Source organism: Corvus moneduloides, chromosome 2 (assembly GCF_009650955.1).
Source record: "Corvus moneduloides isolate bCorMon1 chromosome 2, bCorMon1.pri, whole genome shotgun sequence".
NCBI lineage: Eukaryota > Metazoa > Chordata > Aves > Passeriformes > Corvidae > Corvus > Corvus moneduloides.
In genome coordinates this window covers 42561056-42570402 of record NC_045477.1, presented here as the reverse complement: position 1 = coordinate 42570402, position 9347 = coordinate 42561056, and the positions used below count along the sequence as shown (strand labels likewise).

General features: G+C 46.6%; 1 protein-coding gene across 4 annotated transcripts in view; it reads left to right on the top strand.

Annotated features, from left to right (window-relative positions):
* The first annotated feature begins 2242 nt into the window (after positions 1-2242).
* The window catches only part of PDGFD (platelet derived growth factor D), a 146937-nt gene continuing 139832 nt past the window's right edge, over positions 2243-9347 (top strand). For 2 of the 4 annotated variants that reach the window (XM_032099273.1, XM_032099271.1), the window contains exon 1: positions 2245-2794. In XM_032099273.1, coding sequence (XP_031955164.1) covers positions 2665-2794 — 130 coding nt within the window. In that variant the 5' untranslated portion in view covers positions 2245-2664. Of the gene's footprint in view, positions 2795-9347 lie in introns of all 4 variants that reach the window. The other 2 variants (XM_032099274.1, XM_032099272.1) reach the window with 2 other exon arrangements.

Here is a 9347-nt window from a genome sequence, read left to right as displayed (position 1 = left end):
CTCCCTGTTTTCTGAACTGAGAAAGACACTTGTCTGTTCTGCTACAAAAATATTTTTTGCTTTAAGAAAAAAGAGTGGCACCATCCCATGTTTTGCACAGAGAGAAACAGAAATGTACTGTGAGCATATGACAGGAGTTATACACAGTTCCTCTCAATGTATATCAAAGCCACTGGTGGTGGAATCCACTTGCTGTCTCCATCTAGTTTATGAGGCCTCATGCTGTTTTGCTTGAGAATTCTCTAAGCAACCAGGTATCTCTGCTACATAAACAGGAACTTCATCTTATGTACCACAACAGTATGTACTCTTAAAAAAAAAAAAAAAAAAAGTGCTGAGGAAACCTCAGTTCTGTGCCCTGGTCAGCCTGAGGAAGTTTTAAACTTATAGTCTCTATAAAGCCAGGGAGCACATCAGCTAAACAGCTGTGAAGTGTATAAGGCAAAAGCCTGTTCTACTTTTCTGTTAAAGTTGGACCTTTGCAGCCAGGGAGGCATGGGGCCAGAGAGACTCTGTCTCCAGACTCAGGTCTTGGGAAGACAAATGAATTTTATATAAGAAAATTTATATGGATGAAGCTGGATACAGAAACAGTCTTGGAAACAGTGCCCTTTCTTGACTGAATTGTGCAACTGCTCAGATACTGTCAAAACACCTTTTGTCTGACTTTTGGTTGGAAGGTAATCCGTCCCTCTTTCTCTTTCTCTCCCTCTCTTAAAATGGCCACTCCCCCAAAGAGAACCAATGACTGGTTCCAGCATCCTGAAACTAAAAGAGACTGAGGGCCTGAAGGCACCAAGAAAGGCAAGACTTCACCACGGGGTTGTGGTAAAGGTCAGGGTATTGACCACCTCCTTTTATCTTAAAAGGTACCTCCACTCGGAAGAGAGCTGGGGAGCTGGGATTCTATCGGCATTTTCTGGCAGTTCCTTGTAAGGTAACTGGAAAGAGGCAGACACATTGACTGAATGAACAGAGAACATCTCCCAGGCTCCCCCATACTCATTTGCTCTGTGCCCTCTATTTGACTTTCTGCTTCCATTAGGATGATTGAATTGGCCACCTTCCCTCTGTTCACCCAGCTCCCCCCCTGAAATGGGCACCTAAAATACAGGCACATCTGCTCACAAATGAAGCACTGTTGGAGCCTTTCCATTATCTACCACATGGGAGCAGGATTAGGTTCACTGTCAGTTTTGGGGAACATGAAAGGGATAAAGAAGCATGAATTATGCATAACAGAATTGCACCCTACTGTTTCTTAAGACATACAAGATGTTTCAGTCCCATTGTCATCTTAGCACACTCTTGGAGAAAATGCTTCACACAGCCAGAGGCAGTCCTCAGAGTGTAGCAGGACTCATCCAAGACTCCTGATACAGCACCATATTGACATTCTTCTGCTAGTGACGTATGTTTCATGTTGTTAAAGATCTGGCAGCGTGTAACAGTTTGTTAGACTGGCTAAGACTGCATGAAATGTTGTAAGAAATAAACTGAGTAGGAAAGAATTTATTAGAAAACTGTTAAAATCTGAGCGAGCTTTTTTCTGCATCTTCTTTTTGATTATTTTCATTGCAGCTAATGGAAGGAAAAAGAGTATTAAACTAGCAATCTGACCACAACCCTCACATGCCTTTGGTTTAGACCTAAACTCTTCCAGGCAGTAATACAATCTTTTAATACCAGACCAAATTTAGAGGGTCTAAATTGGTAAGAACTAACTTTTTATGAAAGGCTTTGGACAGTGCTTGGCATGACAGAAACAGCCCGTATGTTTCTCCCAGGGACAACTGCGGGTTATTCACGAGTTATCCCACTAAGTCTCTTCACACGCCGTGGAACAGCTCGGAGATTTGAGTCACTCGGCCCAGGGATGACTTTTACGTGGCCACCCAGAGCCTGAGGGTGACGGGACCTTCGGGTGCGTGGCCCCTTTGCTGGCGGAGAGCCCTTGGCACACGGCGCCCGTCCTACGCCACTCGCCGGGAGCCCGGCGTTCACTCCGCAGCGGGGACAGCCCCCTCCTCGCACCACCCTCCTGCCACTTTTTGGCCAGAGTGGGGACGGCGCGGCCGGTAGCTCAGGGAGGGCCCGGGCACGGCTCCCACCCCTTCCCCCGGCGCCCCTTTCCCCCGGCCCCCGGCGCGGAGAGCGGGGCGCTCCCGGCGCTGCAGCCCCCGGCGGCGCTCCCGCGGCGGGCGGGCGGGGCGGTGCGAGGCGCGGTGCAGCCCGGCGGCGGCCGCGGGGGAGCGCGGCTGCGGCAGCCCCCGCCTGCCACTGGGGCACGGCCGTGCTGGACGAGGGGAGTGCGCGGCGGTCCCGGCCCGGGAGCTCCGCACCTCTGCTGAGTTCGGCCGGCCCAGAAGGGCAGCCGAAAGTTCAGCATGCAGGAAGTTTGGAGGCAGCTCGGAGAGTAGCGCGGCGGCGGTGACCGCTGCTTCGCGTGCTCTGGGGTTCTGCTTTTTTTCCTTTTTTTTTTTTTTTTTGGCGGGGATCGTGCCTTTTTTTTCCCCCCTGCATACAGCTCCCCCAAACACACAAGCAACCCTCAACAACCAAAAAAAGTCCGGTAAGGGGGAAGAGAACACGAGTGAGGGAAGCACCCTCGGCGGGAGAGCCCGTTTCTTCGCAGAGACACGGTCCCGCTCGCAGCTGGTCCCAATGCAACTGCTCATCCTCCTCCTGCTCTACGCCGTCGTCTGTGCGAACTTCTGTAGCCGTCAGGGCACCACCGCCCCTGCCCAGAGCGGATCTATAAAAGCCCTGCGGGCTTCCAACATCAGGCGAGATGGTAAGTGTCCTGCTGCTTTATTTATTCCCAAGGGCTGCTTTCGCGGGGGATGCCCTGAGCGCGCCCCGGGGCTGCCGTTCCCCTGTCCCGGGAGCGAGGGCCCTGTCCCGAGAGGACGACGGGGGTCGGTCTAGGTGGGGTCCCGTTCCGGGGGGGGATCGGCCAGGGCGTGGGGGTCCAGGAGCGTGTGGCCAGGTGGCAGGAGGGAGATGTGGGTTGAGGGGGCGGCTCTGCCCGGCGGCTGCATCTCCGGGCGGTCCCAAACTTCTCGGGGCAACTTCGAGGAGGTTTCCCGGGAGTCGGCGGAACCTCCAGCATCCCCTCCGGGCTGCGGGCGGCACCTCGCCCCCGACAACGCGGAGTGCTCGGTCCCGGCTGACCAGGCGGGCCCCGCCGGGGGTCCCTCAGCACCCGCGGCCCGTGTCCTCCGTGTGCCTCTGATGTGCCGGCGGCGGGGCAGAGCGGGGCGAGCGCCGGCTCCGGGGCGGCTCCGGCCGCACAGGCTCCGCTGCCGGGGCTCTCAGGGGCCGGGTGTGCGGGGCGCCGCCATCGCCCCAGGGCTCCTTGGCGGGAGCGGGATCGTCTCCCGGCCCTGCCACAGCCTCGCCGCCTTCGGCTCCTGTAAGGGCTGTCGGCGTGCTGCTCTCCTGGGTAGGGGACTTTATCGACCAGAGGGTCTGAGCCCAGGGCTCGATGCTCCTCTGACTCTGGTGGACACTGCCCCACCAGGACTGGCCTCGTCCCTTGTGATGCCCGGGGATGGTGAGCACGCAGCAGGGCCGCAGCGAGCCCTCGGACACCGCCCGCCCCGTAGGAAGGGTGTTTTCAGCCTGAACTCCGGTGCGGTTCCCTCCGGGAGCTGCCGGCAGAGGATGTCCTGGACAGCCGAGGTGCTGCCCAGGGTCTGCAGCGCAGCAGTGCGGGACGCAGGTGCCTCGAGTGAACGTGGCCGTGTGCTGTGGCCCCACGGGGAATGAATGGGGAGACTGCATAAAAACAGCGCTGCTGAACTTCACCTCTAGGATCCACGATTATCAGTTTGGGAAAAGTGATGAGCCTCTGGCCTGGGAGCAGCCTGATGTGTTCCAGCCTCACGTGGGAGAACCTGCTTTTGCACGTTGCCATGTACCTTCTTACATGGCGAAATGCAAAAATGCATCTTGAAAATGAACAGAGTTAACATCAGTCTTCTTGTTAACATCTTCCAGTTGACAGCATTTATATATTCTATAAACCCTTTCCAAAACCCCAGTCACTTGAGCCATTTCCAAGACTGTATTTGCCAGTGTTTATTTTCCAGCATGTATACAATGCATGTAATGGGTATACAGTTGATTTGGGAAGATGTTTTTGTTTAAAGTTTGGAGCCATATTGAACTTAATAATATTTTGTATGCCTTTCCTAGTCACTGAAAGAAGGCTTAGAGAAGGTGGAGGATTTTTTTCTTAGAACTGAAATGTTAAGTCAGGAAACAGGACAGAATTGCAGTTCCTTCTGATACAGAAATCAGATTTATTCTCATTAAAAAAAAGAAAAGTATGTGTTCGTAATAAAAGTATGTATTTGTTATTTCTGTTTCATTCTTTAAAACTATTTTGTGTTTTATCAAGCTTCATGACTTGTTAGCCTGCCATCTGAAACTTCATAGAAGAACTGAGACCATCTCTGAACTAAGCTAAGCAAGCTTCCATCCAACTCAAACTTCAAACAAGCTTTTTCTTTGAAAACTTACATACTTAGAACATCAAAATGTGTGTTACACTGATCTTCTCTGTATAGTCAATGAAGAAATCATTAACCCCTAATATAAATAAGGTTTTCATCCTAATGGCAGTATGATGGATGTTTTACTCCTGTGGTGTAAATTGCTTCTTGGAGTGATGAAGAGAACAAGCATCTGAAATTATTAGTTAATTGCTCTCTTCCTAGTTGTGATCATTCAACATTGTGATTAAACTTTGTACCTTTAAAATTACCTGAGACAACCTGTAGTGGGTGATCTTCATGGGTACCAGGTGGACTAATACTGGGGCTGTTGGAAAGTGGCAGATCTATATGTAATTACATCCTACTTTTCATCTTTGCTGGGACATGTGCTAGTGAGCCCTGCAGCCTACAGTGAAGAGTGCCATGCTGAAGTCAGACACTTCTGCAGTTCTTGAATGGATGTTATGGACATTCTGAGGAGGTCACAGACTTTGATGAAGGCTAGCATGCTGCAGGCTTGCTCTCTCCCTGTGCTTGGGAATCCTGTTGCTTTTTCTCTGCAAAGGACCATGTGTTCTTGTGTGACCAGTGGAGCTGGGTGTGGGGTTGCAACATTTAAAGCAGATCAGTTGCTGATCCCCCTGATTCTACTCAAATGAAACTGTTGCTTGAGTTCCTTGAATGAGGATCTATATTTGTGCAGCCAGAGGTTTTGAGCAGTATTCCAAATGTTGAATGCATGTGATGAGCTTACAAGCAAACTGTTTAGACCATGGTTGGCTGTAGGCCACTAATAGTATTTCTGTCTTTCGTAATTCACAGTGGTGTTTTTGTGTTGTTTTGGTGTGAAGCAATGATATGGAACAGCATGAACGACATGTGAGTTGCATTGCTGAGTCAGACAGTATTTTTTGCTTTGTAAATATTTGCAGACATGACAACACAGAATGGGATCTGAGAGCACACAATACATTGGGGTAAATGTCTTCCAACAGTCTTTCTCAAAACACACAGCAAGCATAAAAAGTTTAATATTATGTTCTGGGTTGATGATCATGATTATTGGGTTGTGAAATTAAAAGAGATACTGAAGAGGAAACAAGGCCCATTCAGCTTCAAAAAATATCTTGGCAAGTGCAAGACCACCTGCACATTTTATTAATTTTTTTTTTTTTTTAATTCAGTTTTCAGTTGCTTCCAAGCAGGATAAACTCTGCATACACAGAGTTTAATATGGAGGCTTTTTCTTGCTTCTGGCCAAAACAAACCTTTGCAGTGTGCATGATTCAATATTGCCTTTCTTCTTCCAGACTAAAAGAGGTTGGCCTATTTGTAATTGCTCTTAAACTCAAGACTGAAGTTGCTCTGATAAGAATCTATAGATGAGGGCAGCACATACAAAAAATTGCCATTTAATGCCTACCAAATCTAACCAGACTGTACTTTCTGCTGAAGATACTAAGAATATAAATAACCTGCTTACAAGACATCCTCTTGTCCTGGTGGAAGGACGGTCATTGATGACTCAGCAGTCCAGTGTAGCACTAATCAATTTTTTAAAGTGTCCTGGAGGTGCCAGCAACATTTATAGCACAAGTACTGCTGTTCACTTAGAGCGTTTATTAATGCTATTAAGTACTTTGAAGTTCATCAGAATAACACACAGGTCTTCCAGATGCCTCCATTGTTCTGTTTTGACTCAGTTTCCCAGTTTGCAGTTTGGAGGTAGTACTGCCTAATTACAAGAAGTCTAATGTTTTGTTTCTCTTATTTTTGTTGTTTATGTGTACTTGGAGATGAAAAGTGGGAGATAACAACTGCTAAATAATATTATTTACTATATAATCTCTATCTGAAACATCACATGCTTCTTCTTATCTGTGATTGAACAAACATCTGTGTAGTCTAGGAAAGTAGGCCTAGTCTGTATCTTCAGACTAAGCGTCACCATACATATTTTAAACTTCAAACTCCAGAGTTTAAAGAAAAGACAGAACAGACAGCATAGTGTCAAATCATTTTAGTATATAAACAACTGAAAGACATGGAATCAGTATCTTCTGATGTGGATTTGAAACCATAACATCAGATGACTGGAGATAAGATTCTGCACTCTTGTGGTTTTCATTATGAATCCAGAAAAAAAGGAATTTTCAAACTTTGATTTGCTTGTGCACCACTAAAATACAAAGGAAAAACTGTACTATATCGTTCTGGGGAACTGCCAGTAGCTTTTGGCTCCTTAAGGGCCAGTCCAAATGGATGTGTGCCATTAACTCTGTCCTCTTCTTCCCTGTATTGGCTGATGCCTAATCACAGGGAAAAGTATATGGTGATTTGGGCAGTATTCTCTCACCAAATAAGTGTTAAGTGTCTGCTCTTGGGAGAAGATGGTGTTGTTTTCTGTTTTTTGGTTGTTTGATTGGTTGGTATTTTAAAGAGGGTGGGTTTAGATTAGATGCTTTAAGGTCCCTTCCAACCCAAGCCATTCTGTGATTCTATGATTTTATGGTATTGGGAGAAATTCTTTACTGTGGATGTGGTGAGGCACTGGCACAGGTTGCCCAGAGAGGCCTGCTCAAGGGGTTTCATCAAGCTAATCTAATGCAAAGTGTCCCTGCTCTTGACAGAGGGATTGTAACTAGATGACCCTCAAGGTTCCTTTCAACCCGAACCATTCTGCGATTCTATGATTTTATGTTTCCATGATTCTATGAAATGTCTCTGGTATCAGTAGTAGTATAGAACATCAGTTTTGGAATGAACTTACTGAGTTCTTTTATAATAGGCTTGTATACATTTTTTAGAGGACTCTGGTAACATAAAATTGTGTCAACTGTAAAATGGAAAAAATAAATTGGGTTTTATAGGCTTCATTTCCCCGTTTTCTAGATTTTATATAGAAGTGTGTATTTCAGGCTTCATCAGTTTAAAAAAAAGTCTTACTAATTTCCCTGCAGTAATGCACTTTGGTCTACAATTATCTGACTTTGATGATGTCTCTTATCTGTATAATTAACAGTTTGGGCTGAAATATCAAAGGATATTGCATGAGAATTCCAACCCTGACTCAGCAGCAAGCAGCATAGAGGAATTCTCTAAAGGAACTTGAAATATGTTTTATCAGGCAGATGTATATCATGTAGTGGAAGTCACTGTAAATTCTTCAGTCTCTTGAAACTTCTTGGGTTTTGTTTGGGGCTTTTTTAAGTATTAGTATGAAGCTGAATTAGGCCAGCTAATTTGTAAAGGGCCTGAGGAAAAAACTTGATAATTGTATTGCTTTGATTTGTAGAAACTGAACAGTGCTGAAAATCTAAAATAATGTGGGGAGTTCTTTTCCACTGTCATGCCACGGAAATGTTGTGTTTTATAAAACATCTAGGAATAGGCATACATAGAAAATTCACAGGGGATCATTAGCACAGTAATAATTATCATGTGCTTAACTTCGACCATTTTCATAATTCCTTTAAAGTTAAGGGGTTCAAGTCATACAGGACGGTGTAGTAAGAAAGCTGGAATAGCTTATATGTAAATGAGGTGAGAAAAAACCCCTATATTTTGTGATGAACCAAGAGTACCAAGTATTTGCAAAATTAGGAATTGTAGAATTGTTTAGGTTGGAAAAGACCTCCAAGATCATCAAGCCCAGCTGTTAACTCAGCACTCATACAGTTGGCCTTGGGCCATCGATCCAGCCTGTCCAGATCCCTCTGCAGAGCCTTCCTACCCTGCAGGAAACCGACACTCCTGCCCAGCTTGGTTTTATCTGCAGACTGGCTGAGGGTGCATTCTCTCCTCTCATCCAGGTCATCGATAAAGATATTAAACAGGACTGCCCCCAGTACTGATCTCTGTTGAACTGACTTGTGAGCAGCTGCCAGCTGGATGTAACTCCATTCAGCACCACTCTCTGGACTCAGACAATTGAGCAGTCTTTTATCCAGGAAATAGTGCACCCCTCCAAGCCATGAGCATCTGGTTTCTCCAGGATAATTCTGTGGGATATGGTGTCAGAAGCTTTACTAAAGTGTCTTGGGTCTGGCTGAGATGGAGTTAATTTTCCCCACAGAAGCCTTCACAGTGCTGTGGTTTGCACTGGTATTTAGAAAGGTGTTGAGGACACAGCAGTGTCGTGGCTACTGCTGAGCAGTGCTGGCACAGCATCAGTGCTGTGTCTCTAGCATTCTGTTCCCCTCAAGTGGCTGGGAGTGGAAAAGGTCCGGAAGGGGACATAACTAAGCCCAAATTAACCAAAGGAGTATTCCATACCATATCACATCAGCTCAGATTGTAAAGTTAAGGGAGGGAGGAGGAACGGCAGGCATTCGTTATTTTACAATGTTTGCCTTCCAGAGCGATTACTACATGTGCTGAAACTCTGCTTCCTGGGATGTGGCTGGATACCACTCCCTGATGGAAAGTAGAGAATAAAGTTTTTTCTCTATGCACACCAAACTTCAGCTTTTTTTTGCTTTAGTAAACTGCCTTATCTCAACCTACCAGTTATTTTCCATCTTCTCTCCCCTCTCCTGCTGGGAAGGGGAGAGATAGAGAGGCTTGGTGGGCACTTGTTGTCCAGCCAAGGTCAACCCACTACATAAAGTCCAGGCAGACAACATCCACAGCTGTTTCCCCTTTTCCACTGAGTGGGTCATCTGGTCACAGAAGGAGATCAAGTTGGTCAAGTCAGGACCTGCCTTTCCTAAAGCCATGCTGACTGGGCCTGATCCTCTGGTTGTCTTGCATGTTCTGTGTGAAGACACTCTGTTGACGAGCTGTTCTATGACTTTTCCTGGCACCAGGGTCAGGCTGACAGGCCTATATATCTGTGTATCCTCC